This window comes from Diceros bicornis, chromosome 25, assembly GCF_020826845.1.
Source record: "Diceros bicornis minor isolate mBicDic1 chromosome 25, mDicBic1.mat.cur, whole genome shotgun sequence".
In the NCBI taxonomy this organism is placed as follows: Eukaryota; Metazoa; Chordata; class Mammalia; order Perissodactyla; family Rhinocerotidae; genus Diceros; species Diceros bicornis.
This window is the reverse complement of record NC_080764.1, coordinates 29,519,290-29,537,323: the sequence shown is the minus strand read 5'-3', so window position 1 is coordinate 29,537,323 and position 18,034 is coordinate 29,519,290. Positions and strand designations below refer to the sequence as shown.

The window sequence follows — 18,034 nt, the reverse complement described above, 5'->3', positions numbered from 1 at the left end:
TGCCAAGATAAGAAACAATTTATTATAGAGAGAAGAAAAATTTCTCATCCAAAATATAGAAATCTGTACAACTTTGCCACAATCAATATACATGAACTGTACAAATTTACACCAGTTCATAATTTACCAAATAAAAGATGACTAACAAAGTTCACAAAATAGATGGTGGTTTGTGGAAAAGACTTTTACCCAATTAAGTACAAGGAAAGTTACAAACCAGACCTTCACTTTCTAAAAATAAGAAGTTTACTCAGTCTTAGAAAACTACAAGCTAGCAAATGTACAGAGAGCTGGCTGGTGCTAACACCACAGTTGAGACAGTGTCTTTTTAAAGGTCTTTTTTAAAGCCTGTTGCCACGGCAGATTCTGGTCACTTGCTACTTTCAAGGCCAAAAACACAATACAAGGTCTGACCATTTCCCCAGGTCATGCTTACTAGTTTGTCTTATGTACATTTATACATATTTAAGTGCTAGGTAAAAGTCTTATCATAAAACTTCCAGTAAAATGTTGAGCTTTCCTATTGAGCTGCCAAAAAGGTTAACAATTTTCAAGTGTAATAGTGCAAATTTCCTCCGCAAGATCTACTGCAGAGAAAGGTTCTTTGAAATACAGATTTGCGATCAAGGGATTGATGTAAAAATTTAGGTATAACGTCTGGGAGAAACTGAAACCATCCTAGGACTTCACTCCCTAGCAATTAAAGTGATCATTTACTTGGACTCACAGGCTATTAAATCATTGAAAAGTACTGTCCAAACTATGGCACTGTCACTTAAAAAATTTTTTTACCATTCTATCTTGTGCCAGATCTTCACAGCTGTGACATGGTTTAAATTCCATAATCCATCCCCAAGAGGAGCCCACCCAAAGCAAAAATCAAATTTATCCATCCATTATAAGATGATCCATCCATAGACTATATCTTAACCTGATACAGTCATCATATTGTAGTTTTTGGAAGGGCTTGTTCTGCCCAAGAGAAGTTCCTCCTTACAGCTGATTCTGCTGTCTACCATTTGCACGTTGCTGCTGTTTTGAGTGCTACCTCCTGCTGGTGAAGCTTCGTACAGCACACAGATGGAGCCATCTTCTCCGATTCTATAGGACACTTCGTAGGGGTCAACCCAGAGTGTGAGTTCACTTGGGAGAAGCCTGAACAGCTCCTGACTGCTCAGTCCAATCCGCTGTGCTGCCTGTCCAATCAGAGGATCCATTTTATGGTTGATGCGAATACAACGGTAACCTGATCCCTTGCATGGCTTTTCTGGAAACCAGTGATGTTTGTAATGTTCTACGGAAGAAAAGAACAGAGAAACAACGCTTAGGTCGTACTGTGCGCTCCCGCTTGTAGTTTCTTTCTTCCGCTGGCTCCTTGGAAAAGTGAAAAAGAAAACTCCCAACTTTTAAAAATGCCCAGCACCGCATTCGCCGCTGTGCGTGTGCAGGGATGGGGAAAGCGCGGGCAGGGTTTTAGAAATTACACCGTAGGACGGGACAAAACAATCTCCAGGAACCGACCGGTTGAGCCGCCAAAACAGGAATCAGGCGCGCGGCCCCGGCCAGCCCGGAACCTGTTTACTTTCTCCACCCCACCCCAGGCGCACACAATGGGGTTTATGGCTTCGGAGGCGAGAAGCGCCACCGGACTGTTAACCCCGAAGGGAAGAAAAACAAGCAACCCTAAACCACGCTCTGGGCAGGGCTGTAATTGCACCGGTGACAAATCCGATGATTAATGGGCAGGGGCAGGCGGCGCGGGGAGACGGCACGTCCGTCCCAGGCTGGCTCCGGGACAGCGAGCGCGCGGCGTCCCGCCCCGGCGCCCGGCCGCCGAGCCCCCACCGGCTGGAGAGGATCGGGGGAGAGAGCGTCGAAGTAACCCCAGCCCCGCGGCTCCTTTGTCCCCCAATCCGCGGACGGTGCGCGGACCGCCGTCCCGCGCCGGTGGCTAGTTTCTTTGTTGCGCGTCTGTTTCCTTCTCCCCTCCGTCCGCCAGCCGCGCGGGGAGGGGGCGCCCTCGGCCCAGACCCCAAAGCCTGGCCGGGACCCGCCGTTAGCGGCCGCCCGGCGCGCCAGCCCCGATCCCGCGGCCGGACCCGGGACGCTGCCGAGGCTCCCGCAGCCCCGACGGCCCGCCCGCCTCGGGCCCCGGGGTGTGCGGGCCCGGCGCCCTCGCCCTCCCGCCGCGGCCCGCTCACCTGCCAGCAGCTCCTGCAGGCTCTGGCTGAAGGTCTGCAGCTGTCGCTCGCTCGTGAGCCCCTTGGTGCGGAGGAACTTGGAGATGAAGGACACGGCGGCGGCGATCTCGCCTATCATGGTGGCGGCCCGACTGTAGAAGGGATGCATGGGGGCGGCGGGCGGGGGCGGCCCGGGGCGGCCGGGGCTCGGCGGCGCGGCCCCGACGGCGGAGCGGCCACCCCGGGCTCCCGCAGAGGGCTGAGAAAGAGAGAGGGCGTGAGGGGCGGACGGCTACTTTTTTTCTCTTTTCTTTATCGTCAGAAAGTTATTTTCGAGACGGGAGGCGGCAGGACAGAGGAAGAGGCGAGCGACGGCTGCCCGGTCACATCGCTCGGACTTTCCCAGCCGCCTCCACCTCCAGCGCCGCAGCCTCCAAACCTCCCAATAGCGGCATTTCCAGCTCCGACGGGCGAAGAGAAGCAGGCGCCGTGCAGCACTTTTTATAGCGCCGCGGAAAGGAAGTGGCGTAGCTGGAGCGTGACGGCCGACTCCAGCCAATCCGGAGATCGCACCATTGTGACGCAAGCAGATTCGGAGCAGGAGGGGGCGGGAATAAGGGGCCGGGGGCGGGTCCAGAGGCCGTGAGGAGAGGGAGGAGCTGACGTAATCCGCTTGTAAACAAATAAACTCCGAGTGGCGGCTGGAGAACAGGGAGCTGTGGTGGGGGACGGAGGAAACCGAGGGTGCGCGTGTGAAAGCCCCGCCCCCAGCCCTAGCTCCTCCTTCCCCTTTCAGCAACTCCAGGCCCTGCGCCAGCGCATCCTCTGCAAGAGTGTGCTGCCCGGGCTTGCTTGCAAGGAGGGTTAGTGCTGTGCGGATAAAAGCCGCCTTGCTCTGGCTGTCTACACGCACGCAGGCTGCTCGGATCAGGCTGCAAGTCCGCGGCTCCAGCCTCCTTTCGCACTCGGTGTTTACATCCCGTCCCCGCTCGGGGTCTACGTGGCTTGCTCCACAAGCCGGAGGAGCGTGCGGAGCAGCGGGTTGCGGGTGACGGTGGCGAAGGTGCGGGGGGTGCGCAGCGAGGGTGCAGATAAAAGTGGAGGGAACGGGCTCTCGAGGGGCTTTCTGCAGCTTCAGAGACCCCGGTCTCCTCGCAGACGCGCAGCCAACGCCGCGGAGCTGTTTTTGCTCTATCCTCGGGGAGACGTGAGGGGATGTCTTTGTAAAAGTTTTAATTGCAAAATAAATAAAAGATTAGTAAGGCTTTTGTGGTTGCTGTTTCAGTAACTTCAGGAGTCAGAGGAGAGAAGAGTGGAGAGACCTTACTGAATCCAGCTGACATGCTGATAGGAAAGCCAGTTACTGAAGAGAAATACAGCAACGCGGATCCTGTAAGGTTCAGTCTGTATTGAAAGAAAAATCTGTAAAATGCTTTTTACATCGTTTATACACAAAACCAAAGATCATTTCGTTTTTTTCCTAGTCCAAATAACTGTCCGAGCCTCAGAGTTCTGCTGTTCTTTATAAAAACAGAAGAAAATAAGGATAAATTGTGAAGCTTGTGAACGTATTAGGCGTAGACTTGTTTACTTGAAACCCTGCTTGCAAAACTAGAAAAAAATACTGATACGAAGGCGTGAGCCTGCTGAAACCATTAGGCCTAGGAGAGGGTTAACCCGAACTCCATTAAGGAGGAGAGAAAAAAAAAGAGATGGTGAGGCAGGCAGATGGAGAAAGCAAACAAGAGGCAGAAGTTGAACTATACCAGATGGAAATAAATATACTGAGCTTCGTTGGTCATCAATATTGCAAAACACACCACTCTGAGTTTTTTTTTTAATGCTGAGCTAAAGGGTATAGAAATGAAGCAAAATAGGACTTGTTAGAAAATAGGAGAAAAGTTTTATTGTTTAATGAAATATGTAAAAGTGGGTTTGAAAAAATAACTTCCAGGCTATTTTTTTCATTCATACACAGTAATTAGTTACATGTGAAATAAATACTTTAAAGATAGTATTGTTAAAAGCATGGACTTTTGTGAAAGTGTAAATTTTCTTTGGATAAATGCATCAAAAATAGTGGTGAATAAGGTACATTTGTTTCCTTCTAGTACTTGTCAGCTAGAACTGTGCTTAAAAATAAATGTCATGGTAATTACTTCACTGGGGACCTGAAACCTCTTTTACTACTCAAAAAGGAGATAGGGAAACAGAAGTAAATCCTTAAAATCACCATAGCCCTAGAGCAAGATCTTCTGATATCCCTCCGAACCCCACCCACCCTTAATCAGCTGCTCTGTTCCTTTTCCTTACATTATCAGTCCTTGGAGCATTGGATCAGAAATCATCAGGTGAAAGTTTTTCTCCTTCAAGCCTGGTCTCCAGTATGGACTTCCAATAATTCTGAGCTGAAATTGACTCATCTACAACACAGAAATAACGTAGTTAACAAAATGCTAGGATTTGAACTCAGATTTGTCTCCCAAGCGCATATTCTCTCCCCTAATTATTAACTGCCCTCTCAAGCAGCAGCTGGACCCCTTCTGAAAGCTTTTTAAAATCAGTTGAATGGGGTTAACAAAAAGTTTAACTCACGTACTCTTGAAGGGTTTTTCCCCCTACTGTTTTTTATTGTATGTGTGTGTTTCCCACCTTAAATCATTCCTTTCAGAGACAAATGGATCTAAGAAATTACTCTTTTACCTGGAGGATCTAGGGAGCTCTCAGGAAAAAAAAATCGGAAATAAATATTGGTTCTAAATGCAAGTTTTAGATAGTGCACAATGTTAATTGCTAATAGTTTTCAATTCTGGACATACATATGTTTAGTAATATTTTTCCAGAAGTTGTCAGGCTCTTCCCATCCAAAAAACAAACTGGTATTTCTCCACAGCTTTTGAATTATAGAGGCACTTTGTCGTGTTGTTGTTATGTTAAGCTACAGGGCAGTCCCAACTGTTTACAAAGCCGACACTTGGCTCTGTGTCATTAGGCAAGTTACTTAACCTCTCTGCATAGGAATCTCTTAAGAAAGGTAAAGGTTCTTGTGAGAACTAAATGGAGTAACCACAAAGACTATTTAGCACTGTCTCCAGCACTAAATAAACATTCAAATATATACATTAGCTGGCTTATATTATCATCAGGCAATATAATATTATTACCAAATTAATTTCTAAAACCTAGAAAATTTTCGGTGTATTAAAAAAGAAGTCTTAGGGCTGGCCCCGTGGCTTAGCGGTTAAGTGCTCGCGCTCTGCTGCTGGCGGCCCGGGTTCAGATTCCGGGCGTGCACCAACACACCGCTTCTCCCGCCATGCTGAGGCTGTGTCCCACATACAGCAACTAGAAGGATGTGCAGCTATGATATTACAACTATATACTGGGGCTTTGGGGAAAAAATAAATAAATAAATAAAATTATTTAAAAAAGAAGTCTTAGGAATTCTGTCAAAACAAATCCAGAAGGTGAACCTGGGTTTCAAAATAAGTTTGCAAATAAAAGCACACGTCAGGTCTTTGGAAACAGTACTTAAGAATTCAGAAAGTACTTTCTATAGAGGTAACTAATGGACAACTAACTAGAATTTCAAAGGGCTGGGGATTTATATTCCTCTTCTTCAGCTAAAATGTTACTAGAATGGTTTGCTCTGAACTAACAAATCAGAGCTCCCTGTAGACTTTTTGAGTATTGTTTTTTTTTTTAACAAAACAGAGAAAGGGAAAAATAAACATATAGGGTAGGAGAATGAACTTCTTTCTCTGTTTCGTAGACTGGTAAAATGTAGAGATCAACACAAGATTGAAAATCTTTTATTTTGACAAAAATGTTTTTTTAAAAAATCACACTATCATCTACTCTCACTATCATTTGGGGGAAAAGATGACATTTTAACATTCCCAGAGTAGGAAGGTATCCATATCAGAATAAAGCATGATCTTTTTAATTGAATAAATTTAAAGTCACTAAGTGTCATTTTTTGCATTTCATCACAGCCCTGCATTTGGGAACTCATCCAAACTATTAATCTATGAACAGGAGAGCACTAAATTCAGCTATTATGCTGTTCATTTTATATGCTATTCCCACTGCCTGGAATACCTCCTCCCTTTCCCTTTACCTCATTTCTTCTCATCCTCCAAGAAGCCTTCCTTGACCCTCTGGACTTGAGTAAATGTCTATAGTATTCTGCCCTCCCTTGCCCCGGCTCTGGTACCTTATCAGACATACTAGATTCACTATGTTTACTGGTCTCTCTTCCTTTCGGTCTGTAAGTTCTTTGAGGGCAGGCATCATGTGTGGTTCACTATTGTACCCTCAATGCCCAACAGCCCAACACACAGTAAAGGCTGTTGAATGATGTTAAATAGACGTACCTAAATACAAATGAATCAAATCAAAACCATTACTTGCAATTTGTCAAGTGAAAAATAATATAGAGTTTTTACTACTTAAAATTGGACAGTCAATATTGGAGAAAAGAAGATAAGTAAACTCTACGGCACTTTTTTCCTGGCTGCTGTAAGTGTTAGATTATTGCATGAGTTGCTTTTCTGGATAAACATTGTTTTAGGATAGACTGCATTTCCAAGGTAAATGAAATGGAGACCAAAGGGACTTGGATGCGTTGCTCAGGAATATTGTGGTAATGTCCACATTGCCCCCATTTAGGTGTTGTGCTTTGTTTTCCCTTATGCTATGTAGCTACATTTTAGTATTTTGACATCAGGTTACCCCTGGGTGTCATTTGCTTGTGTGCCGCTCTCTCATATGGCCGTTCTATCCTGAAGTTGCTCTCGAGGTGTCCTTTCAATGCTCCAGTTTCTTGCTTCATCCATGTGATCCAGGATTCCTCAATTATTGCTAGGAAAGTCCCAGAATTTTTTAAAGGTCTGTACAGTAGCCCCCATTATCCGCGGTTTTGATTTCCGAGGCTTCGGTTACCTGGGGTCAACCCAGGTCTGAAAATATTAAATGGAAAATTCCAGAAATAAACAATTCATAAGTTTTAAATTGTGCACCATTCTGAGTTTCAAGATGAAACCTTGCACCATCCTGCTCCATCCCCCAGGGATGTGAATCATCCCTTTGTCCAGGGTATCCACGCTGTATACACGACCTCCGGTTAATCACTTAGTAGCCATCTGGGTTATCAGATCGACTGACTGTCTGTCATGGTATCACAGTACTTGTGTTCAAGTAATGCTTATTTTCCTTAATAATTGCCCCAAAGCACAAAAGTAGTGATGCTGGCAATTCAGATATGCCAAATAGAAGGCGTAAAGTGCTTCCTTTAAGTGAAAAGGTGAAAGTTCTCGACTTAAAAAGAAAAGAAAAAAAATCATATGCCAAGGTTGCTAGGATCTACGGTAACTTTTATTACAGTACATTGTTATAATTGTTCTAGTTTACTATTTTATTTTATTTTACAATAATCTCTTATTGTGCCTAATTTATAAATTAAACTTCATCGTAAGTATGTGTGTATAGGAAAAACCACAGCACATATAGAGTTTGGTACTATCCAAGGTTTCAGGCATCCCCTGGGAATCTTGGAACATATGCCCTGCAGATAAGGGGGGCCTACTGTATTACAGTTCACAAGTTTGTCCTCTGGAAGGCCTCCCTCCACCTCTCTGTATAATGCCACATAGCAAAGATCTTGTTCCCTATCTGGACCCTCCCCATTGACTTCAGGCTGAGCTGGAGGCAGCCTCATTGTTGCCCGTCAGCTAGCTGCATTCACTAAAGTTATATATATTGTGAACTTACTTCCAGATAGAGTGCTGGGGGTCAGTGGTGCTTGCTTGAGAAAACTCATAGCTTACCTGATAAGTACAGGGTTGAGTGAGGGAGTTCTTTACAGTGTTAATAGCAAATAGAGACAAGGCATTTATTTTTGTGTGTTTGTTTGGGGGCAGAAGGAGATAAGCCCCAAAAGTGAACAATCTCTGCTAAGCCAGTGAAGTCAGCCTATAATTAGGTCTCTTTGCAAGGAAGGAAAGGAGGGGCTTGACCTTGGAGTATCTTAAAGGCTTAAACCAATATAAGGAAGATAAATACCTGTATCTTTGAAAAAACTGGTGGGTGGAGAGAGGCAGAGAGTGCTGGGGGGTATTTTTGACAAGGAAGTGATATGATGAGATTTATGTTTTTGGAAAGTCCTGAGGATGATGGATGGTAGAGGGGTAATATTGAAAGGACTTCTATTTTTGTCTCCAATTCTTATTTAAATCTTTAAATAATTTAGCTTTTCATGTAGGCTTATCTCTCCAGCTAGAGACTTATGCTTTTTATTTATTCTTTTTTTGGTTATCCACAGGAAGGGGAGCACTTTTAGCAGCCTGCCCATCTGGCGCCCTGCCTCGCTTTGCTTACGTATGAATCCAAGGGCACAAACTGAGGCATTTGTACTAGTTTTAGATCTACTGGGGTTCAGAAAATACAAGAGAACCAGAAATCAGAAGGTGACACATACAGATTCAGAGCTAAACTTTCTTCTTGTTAAAGCAATTCAGATTGTTTGGAGAGAATGGGAAGAAAAAGGATTAAAGAGTTGCCTGACAACAGCAACAACAATGATCATACGAATTAGCATCACTGAGGGTGCATCAGACCCTGTGCTAAGTGTTTTAAAGGCATTCCCATTTAATTCGCCAAGAAACACCACCAGGTGAGTATAATTGACAGCAAGTAAAGTGTGAGGTTTCAATCCTAGAGAAAATAAGTAATTTACCCCAAGTCTTACAACCAGATTTGAACTCTCAAGTTATGGACTGCAAAACTGGGAGGTATGCTCCTGATGCTACCTTCTCTAAAAGGGACTGTGAGAAGAAATATAACCCTATCAAGTTAGAAGACCATTTGGAGATGAGTAGAGATAGTCAAAGGAAAATAAATAAAACTCAAGGCAGCCGAGGAGAATTCTCATGGCTGTTATACCCTGAAAAATACAGCTACATGTATTAAAGGCTCACTGAAAAATGAATCAAAGGACGCATTAAAACATTAATCTGCCAAATAAAATAATTTTGCTGGAATGAAAATTATCCTTAGGGTCAGATAAGAAAGCAGCAAAAATGCCTTCTATTTTAGACTGTTTAAGCATCTCACTTCTCCTTTGGCCTAAATTAGCAGGAGGAACCAGGGAGCCGGTCACCCTATAGACTCTCTTCCCTAGCAACTGAGGGGAGCCCAGTGACCCCTGAGAGCTCAGGTGGAGGAGGCTGGGGGGCAGCAAGAAGGGCTGGGGTCTGTGTCTATCTCAGCAAGGCGCTGTTGAATCCTATCACTTGCTCTCCAGGAATTCTCACTGACCTTTCTCTTGTTAAGCCCCAGGGCCATTTCTCAAAGCCAGGCCTCCTTCCAAGACCTTCTTTCCTTCGTTTTAGCAGAACCCTATGACTCCATTTGCTTTCATCTTTTTAAAGCTGCCACCATCTACTCTGTCTCCTGGGGCAACTTCCCAGTGTTCAGGCTTATTGGATGTTTATCTGCATCTCCCCAGCTGCCAAAGACCTATTTCAGTTTTAAGGTTTAGTAGTAATCTGGGGAAAGAGATAGATGATAAAAATCAACTTTGGAAAATTGGGAACTTTACAGAATTATTCGAAGTTCTTACAAGTTATGATTCTGGCCTATAGTATTTATAATTTTCTGAATATGGAGCACATGGACTTCCCCTTCCCTTCAAACGAATAGGGCAGGGGATCAGAACTTCTCAGTGGTCCTCAAAGTGTGGTCCCCAAACCAGCAGCCTCAGCATCACCCCAGGAAATTGATAGAAATGCAAACTTTTAACTTTAGACCTACTAAATCAGAAACTCTAGGCGTGGTGCTCAGCTATCTAGACACTAATGTTTCAGAACAACTGCTTTAAAAAAGTAATGGCAAAATTCGATAATTTAAAACCAACCAACAGGGCCAGCCCCGTGGCTTAGCGGTTAAGTGCGCGTGCTCCGCTACTGGCGGCCGGGGTTCGGATCCCGGGCGCGCACCGACACACTGCTTGTCTGGCCATGCTGAGGCCGCGTCCCACATACAGCAACTAGAAGGATGTGCAGCTATGACATACAACTATCTACTGGGGCTTTGGGGGGACAAAAAGGAGGAGGATTGGCAATAGATGTTAGCTCAGGGCTGGTCTTCCTCAGCAAAAAGAGGAGGATTAGCGTGGATGTTAGCTCAGGGCTGATCTTCCTCACAAAAAAACAAAATAAAAATTAAAACCAACCAACAAACTTTTTATCCAGGCTTATACTATCTCAAATAGAAATCTTGTCCCTTTAAAAGAAAAAAATTAGCATACTAATTTAATCTGTAAAAACTGCCTTTAAGTATCAACTAAGTTTTAGGTTGTCTTTTGCTTCCCTGAGGTTCTGCAGTCTGGGTAAAATGCATTCTTCCCAGCTTCTAAGACATTAGGCAAGCTAGAGCATATAATGATGTCCACATGTTACTCTCAAAGGAGAAGATAATACTCAGGAAGCTTGGTAAAATAACCATCTAATCACATGTTGGCATACTTCATGTCTTTATTTTCACTTCTAAGAGAGCAGCAGCTTGCCCTTCCTAAGAAACTTGAATTTAAAATCTCAAAGTAGATTAACATTTACATGCATTAAGTGACATCATGTTATTCCTTTAAAACTAAACTAAAGCAAAGGAATATTCAAGTTGCAAGAGTAAGTGCAATAAACAAATCAATATAGAGGTCCTGCATAGAGATACCCAACACGATTGTGGAAACTGTCCTGCGTTTGGATGTACTTCAGCAGGAATTCGAGGGTTGAAATCCCACTGGAAAATGCAACTTAGGATGTATTCATTTATGGGATATTGCAAGTTAGACTGATCCAAATTCCTGAAAAGACTGTATTCCAGCTATGGAGAAGTCCTCTAGAGAAAAAAAAAAGAGGTTATGATTAACATGTCAGATTGCATTTCTTTTCTGAAGGGGATAAAGTAAGAGACTTCCCCTTATCTTGTGTTCTTATCCGTTTGTTTAGTAAAAACTTGTTTTCCCTAAATGATGCAGAAGCAATCTTCAGCCTAGATAATATTTACAATTTTTTTTTTAATAATTTTATGTATTTATTTTTCCCCCAAAGCCCCAGTAGATAGTTGTATGTCATATTTGCACATCCTTCTAGTTGCTGTGTGTGGATTTACAATTTGATTTAGTTGAATGTGAAAGCAAAGGATCCTTTCTTTGCCTTGGTATATGTGTTGAAAACATTCCATATTTGCATGTTTTTTAGTAGAGGCCTCTTCTTTAAATCTTTTCATTGAGCAAAATGTAGGAAACATTCTCATCTTCTGAAAACCGATTTGAATTCTGACTGTGAGGCTGACCTTCAAACTGAAGGAATGGTCTCCATGTAGTTTTTAATGTCTGACCTTACTGGTTATGGCATAATAACTAATTCTAGATTTCAAGCACTTAAACAGTAATAAGAGATACAGCATTAAAGCACTCAAGGAATGCTCCTTTTCATGGTTTTCTCCCTTGTAGAAACAAAGCTATGTGTACAGTATTTAGATGTTAGGGACTATGACAAGCAAGAGCACTTTTATCATTATGCTAGAAAGTTCTATCCCTAGTCCCTTTGAACAGATGATCTTCTAGCCTTTTTTTAAAGGAGCTTTATTGAGATATATTTTACATATCATAAAATTCACCCATTTCAAGTGTACAATTCAATGATTTTGAGTTAATTTACCAAGTTTATAGCCATCACCGTAATCAGTTTCAGAACAGTTTCATCACCCTCAATAAAATCCCAGTATCATCCCTGGCCCTTCCAGCCCCGGGAAACCGCTAATCTACTTTCTGTCTCTATAGATTTGCCTATTCTGGACATTTTTACATAAATGAAATCATACAATATGTGGTCTCTTGTCTGACTTCTTTGGCTTAGCATAATGTTTTTGAGGTTCATCCATGCTCAGCATATATCAGGAATTCATTATTTTGTTTTATTTGTTTCTGTTGTATCTTCCCAGAATTTCCTCTTGAGGGAAACTCTGCATTAAGAAAGCTTAATTTTATAGTTGCCTGCCAGGCTGACGGGGGCCAAATTCGGGGCTACTTTTACCTCCCCTTTCCATGGCCCTTCAGCTTTAGACCTTTTTCTACCATCTCTAAAGCCTTTGAGCTGTCATTTCTCCAAAACTTGACCTAGACACTCCTCTCCAAGGCTGTTGCCTGCTGCAGAATTTATCACTTGCTCCTTTCTGGTGCCTAGCGTATTCCCCATACCCCAACACCAAACCGCAGAAGGACTAAGTCAACTGAATTGAGAGAAAAAGCTCCTTCCTCAAGACAGTCACTTCAGAAGAGGCCTCAGGGGAGGCAGAAATTTCAGGTTGGAAAGAGGGTAATAAGAGCACTCTAGTTACAGAGGCCAAGTAAGAACGAAAATCTGCCAGATAATTTAGCCGAGAGGATTTAGCTAAACAGTTAAACTTTTTTTCTTTTTTTTTTTGTGAGGAGATCAGCCCTGTGCTAACGTCTGCCAATCCTCCTCTTTTTTTTGCTGAGGAAGACTGGCCTTGGGCTAACATTCATGACCATCTTCCTCCACTTTATATGGGACGCCGCCACAGCATGGCTTGACAAGCAGTGCGTTGGTGCGGGCCCAGGACCCGAACCGGCGAACCCCGGACCGCCACAGCGGAGCACGCGCACTTAACCGCTTGCGCCACCAGGCCGGCCCCTAAACAGTTAAACTATTAAGAGAAGCTTTATTTAGGCTCATTCTAACAAACATGATCAGCAGACAAGTCCTTTTTAAAGAAAGTTCTCTTTCATCTGACTAAAAAGAAGGAACACATTTAAACCAAAACAGGAACTACTCTGGCAATATATGTGTAAAAAAATAAGCCCCGTATGGGGCTCTTTTTAAACTAGCCAGAGAGCACAGAGAAGTCTTTGAAAAGGAAACTCTGGGGGAAAAAACAATTTTCTTGATTTCATAAACACTTATTGTTTAATCATCTGAAGAAAGTGCAAACTTATGATTAAGTCCCCCCGCCTCCTAAACGGATGAGCTCTTTTAAATCACCTCCCCTCTCCCTGTCTGCTATTCTTAGGGAGGCAGGAGAAGTAACTTGAAAACCATCCTAACAGAGAAGCAAGAAGTGGCCTAGGAGGTCCTAGTTTTCAAACTGATACAGACATGTAAGGCTGCGCCCTGCGCATATGGCACAGGAAGCCTAGTTTAGCCTAGTTGCTCCCACAGTACTAATATGCTGTTCAAATTTCATGAGCAGTGGATAACATACTCCAATTTATTTTGCTGCCTTTTTAAAAAAAAATTTACTTCAAGGACATTGTTCCTCCCCAACTCCTCTTCCACATGCCCAAGGGAGTCATGTAATTTCAGTTAGGACACTTAGAACCTCCTGAGTCCAGTTGTAGCTTCCATTCTTACCGGTTGTTTGGATACGGCCCAAGAGATGTGTTGGGGCTCAGGGCAGGCTGCCCCAAAATATGTCACTTTGGCATATTGATCATTTTGAATTAAAGTTACTTGAGAAGCAGCCAGTGCAAAAGGACACCCTGACCATCCCTTAGTTTCCCTGAAGGCAGGAAATAAATCTCCCAGGTGAAAGGTACCAACCCTGCCCCAGAAGGTAAAGAGCCATCCTTATCGCCAGAGATAGGGAATTCAGGGCCGAGAAGGCGATGTAAACGAACTCTGCTTAGTTTCTTCACTAATTAAGTATCCAAGCATAAGTTTTTTGTCTTTTCAATTCTGCACAAATGTATTGTTTCTTTGTCTAAAAGGTATAAAAACTGCCTGTCTTGGTCACAGGCATGTCTGTGTCTGTGTGAGTCTCCCGTACGTATGAAATCAAGTTGGTTTTTCTCCTGTTAATTTGTCTCATTTCAATTTAATTCTTAGACCAGCTAAAAGAACTCAAGAAGAGTAGGATGAAAGTTTCCCCCTCCCTGACGGGTGCTATTTATATACTTTTCTGGACTTACTCCAATGAGAAAAGTTATGAGTCTTAAACAGGATCAAGAAAAAATTATGCAGAATTGATGCAATTTGACATGAAGCAAATATTTAACATGTTTTCAAAAAAGATAAAGGCCTAATAAGCCATGTAAAGAAAGTAGGAACAATTTTTACCAGGAATCTGGGTTTGGAGAACATTGCTATAAACAAGCAGTAAATTTACTTCTAAGCTTCTTGGTGTCCTGGAAAAAGAAACACACAACAGGGCCGGCCCCATGGCTTAGCGGTTGAGTGCACAAGCTCCGCTGCTGGCGGCCTGGGTTCGGATCCCGGGCGTGCACCAACGCACTGCTTCTCCGGCCATGCTGAGGCCGCGTCCCACGTACAGCAACTAGAAGGATGTGCAGCTATGACGTACAACTATTTACTGGGGCTTTGGGGGGGAAAAAATAAATGAAATTATAAAAAAAAAAAAAAAAAGAGACACACAATAATGTATCTTGCTTTTGCTAACCAAAAAAAAAAGACACTATCAAAAGAAAAACATTTATTAGCATTAAATTCTGATAAATTTATTAATTTATAATATAGAACAATTTTACCTACTTTTATAAAACATTCAAGGAAACATGCTTCAGGTAGCACATTCTTTTTTTTTTAAAGACTTCTGTATTTTATTTTCTTTTTTTGGTGAGGAAGATTGGCCCTGAGCTAACATCTGTTGCCAACCTTCCTCTTTTTTGCTTGAGAAAGATTGTTGCTGAGCTAACATCTGTGCCAATCTTCCTCTAATTTGTATGTGGGATGCCACCACAGCATGGCTTGATGAGCAGTGTGTAGGTCCGCACCTGGGATGCAAACCTGCAACCCTGGGCCGCCAAAGCGCAGCGTGCAAACTTAACCACTATGCTAGCAGGCTGGCCCCAGGTAGCACATTCTTAATTTGACTCTCCCAATGAGAGCTAAAAACAAGTTCACTGCTAAATGCCTGATGTATAAAGTGTTCTATGAGCTTCATAAATTCATTCCACAGATTTGATTAACTAATAAGGTACTGGCCAAGCATTGGAGATACATCCACAAACAAAATATAGTCATGTGTCACTTAACAATGGGGATATGTTCAGAGAAATGTGTCATTAGGCAATTTTGTTGTTGTGCAAACATCATAGAGTGTACTTACACAAACGTAGATGGTAAAGCCAACTACATACCTAGGCCATATGGTACTAATCCTCCGTGACCACTGTTGTACACATGGTCTGTCATTCACTGAAATGTTGTTATGTGGGGCATGATTGTAGACCTGTCCTACACTTTATGGAATCTGCTAGGAAGACCAAAATTAAGTAAATAGTGTAAATAAGTACATATTTGCCATTCTGAAAATTGCTGTGAAAGAAAAATACAGGCACTATGAAAGTCTAACCTAGATGATGGGTTAAAGGGACAATGAGAGAATTCTTTCCTACAGCAGGAAACTTTAGTTGGAAATCTGAAGATGAGCAGGAATAAACCTGGATAGTGCCTAGGGGATAAGAGTTGCTCTCCAGACTAAGGAAACAAATTTACAAAGGGGACATAGGTGTGCCCAAAGCAGGACCCTGAGGAGCAGGGAGAACAAGAGAGAGATGGAAGATAAGGCTAGAAAAGTATATGAGGCCAGAGATGGGGGCACATGGTAAATTACATTTAAGATGTTAATCTTATCCAAAGAGTGAGGAGGAAGTCACCCAAGGATTAAGCCAAGGAGTGACATGATAGATTTGCATATTAAGAGTTACACCCATTAAGCATGGTGGGGGGGATTGGGGGGGTGGCGGGTGCGATGGTTATGGGTATTCTGGTATTATTATGAAAATTAGAAAGCAAAGATCCATTTCTATGAAGTTCTATCCCTTATTTGCTTGTAGGAGTGCTAAAAGAATATCTGTAACCAAGGCCACATCTCTTAAGCTTCTTTGGATCTAGTCAAATGCTCAATAGTACTATACCTGAAATCTAGGTGTAGTATCAGAAATCTAGACCAGAATGGGCAAACTTCTTTTGTAAAGAGCCAGATAGTGCATATTTTTGACTTGGTGGGCTAGAGGATCTTTTTCACAATTACTCAACTCTACTATTGTAGTGCAAAAGCAGCCATAGACAATATGAGCATGGCTGTGTTCCAATAAAAACTTTATTTACAAAAATAAGAGTTAATGGATTTAGCCCTTGGGCAATACTTTGCCTGTCTCTGGTCTAAATCAAGTGGCATCAAAGAGATGATCATGATAGAAGATTTTGGAGGATATGGTAACCATCTAAGCAAACAGACCTTTAATGGGATAACTGTGCTCCCTTGGAGCTTTGATTTGGGGGAGGACTGTGCTGTGATGGGACGATAAATCAGGGACAAAACCCACCTTCTGTGAGCCGAACAAATTGAATTGTCATCCGTGTAGATTGTGAAGGATGTAAGCTCCTTAGAGGCAGGGTTTGAGTCTGTTTTGTTCAGGTTTCGTTGTTGTTGTTGTTGTTGTTGTTTTTTACCCCTAGCTGAATCCATGGAGCTTCAAGTTTTGTCTATAGAATAAAGAGCAGATGTATCTCACAAAATGATTGTTCAGTTAATGACCTTCAGCAGCATAACTCTTAAAAAGTCATACCACTATTGGGAAAACTTCTTTTTGTTCCTAGTATAAAGAAAAATTTCACCCAAAACACACTAAATATATATACTATGAGAAATTGTGTCGATATTATGATTTCAGGCAAAGACACACTCACCAATTCACTCAACAGAGTTTTGTAGTCAAAGTGTCATAGGGAACAAATTTAAATCAGATGCCCTATTTGGATGAACCCAAGCATGTTTGCTTTGCCTGTGGACACCAAGCAAGAGAGGAAGACACAGCATCTTCATTTCTTACAACGTTTTGGTCTGCTCTGTGCATGTGCCATCTCTAGGTAGTTTGAATTGTTTGTGTTTGCTTTTATTTTTGCTCTAGAGATAGTTTTTAAGCTTATTTTAGTAAAATTTCACCTCAGTAAAAATGAGCTTCCCCAAAATATTGAGAAATCTGTGAAAATAGTACAGAAAGAATGATGAACTTTCCAATGCCAAACTCTCTCATTTCTTCCCTGTGTCTACATCACCCACTGTGAGTCACCTCTTTGTTTTTAGGTAAGTACAATAAACCTTCAGTGGATTACTATTTTTACTTACTTTCAAATTCTTTATATTGCTTATATAAACTTACTTTTATTACATATGGGTGTGTATTTGTGTGTATATATATATATTTTTTAAATCTTTGAATATTGTTTGAGTATCTTAGATTAAGATGTAATACATAATAAATTTTCCCATTAAAATTAATAGTTTTTTTTTAATTTCAAGGACTTTTTACTTAACAGCAGGACTTGTAGAAATGAATTAACGTTGTTAACCAAGGTATAGGTCACTTGGTTTTCTTTGTAATCCAATGTACTTTAATTTATGCATTTATGAAAAAATTGTTCTGAGAAGGAGTTCATAGACTTTAGACTGTTGAAGGAGCCCATGACACAAAAAGTAACCTCTGGTCTAGATCCTAGAACAGTGTGTCTACATATAACAGGACCTCAATAAATATTTCCCTCAATAAATATTTCTTGAATACCAAGTGATCTGTAACCCACAGCAACAGTATTGGTTTTGTTAAAAAGATGCTAAACTATTCAAATAAAAGTTGTTTGGAAAGTGTCATGGTGATGCCTATGGCATAAAATATTTTTTCTTCTAGATAGGAAAACATGCTGAGTTTGTTGTTTCTTATGACAGGAGGACATAAGGAAGACTAAATTTGCATCAAATATTTGGATAGATGCTTCAAAGGAGGATTGAGGTCAAAAAATGCTTTTAAT

General features: G+C 42.0%; 1 protein-coding gene and 1 long non-coding RNA gene across 4 annotated transcripts in view; one reads left to right on the top strand and one right to left on the bottom strand.

Moving 5' to 3' along the window:
* Positions 1 to 508: 508 nt before the first annotated feature.
* On the bottom strand, positions 509 to 2,668 carry BTG1 (BTG anti-proliferation factor 1). The gene is made up of 2 exons (XM_058568673.1): positions 2,202 to 2,668; positions 509 to 1,294 (listed from the first exon to the last, which is right to left on the bottom strand). The coding sequence occupies exons 1-2, from the start codon at positions 2,347 to 2,349 to the stop codon at positions 927 to 929; spliced, it is 516 nt and encodes a 171-aa protein (XP_058424656.1). The 5' UTR covers positions 2,350 to 2,668; the 3' UTR covers positions 509 to 926.
* A 244-nt stretch (positions 2,669 to 2,912) lies between these two features.
* The window catches only part of LOC131421815 (uncharacterized), a 67,080-nt gene continuing 51,958 nt past the window's right edge, over positions 2,913 to 18,034 (top strand). For all 3 annotated transcript variants that reach the window (XR_009223954.1, XR_009223953.1, XR_009223952.1), the window contains exons 1-2: positions 2,913 to 3,243; positions 3,466 to 3,572. This is a non-coding gene — a long non-coding RNA (uncharacterized LOC131421815). The remainder of the gene's footprint in view (positions 3,244 to 3,465; positions 3,573 to 18,034) is intronic.

Bases quoted from the DNA above. Each gene is read 5' to 3' on its own strand.
- BTG1 (XM_058568673.1), bottom strand. From the start codon at position 2,349: ATGCATCCCTTCTACAGTCGGGCCGCCACCATGATAGGCGAGATCGCC. The intron at 1,295-2,201 runs GTGAGCGGGCCG...TTTCTTCCGTAG, and splicing joins CCTGCAGGAGCTGCTGGCAG to AACATTACAAACATCACTGG.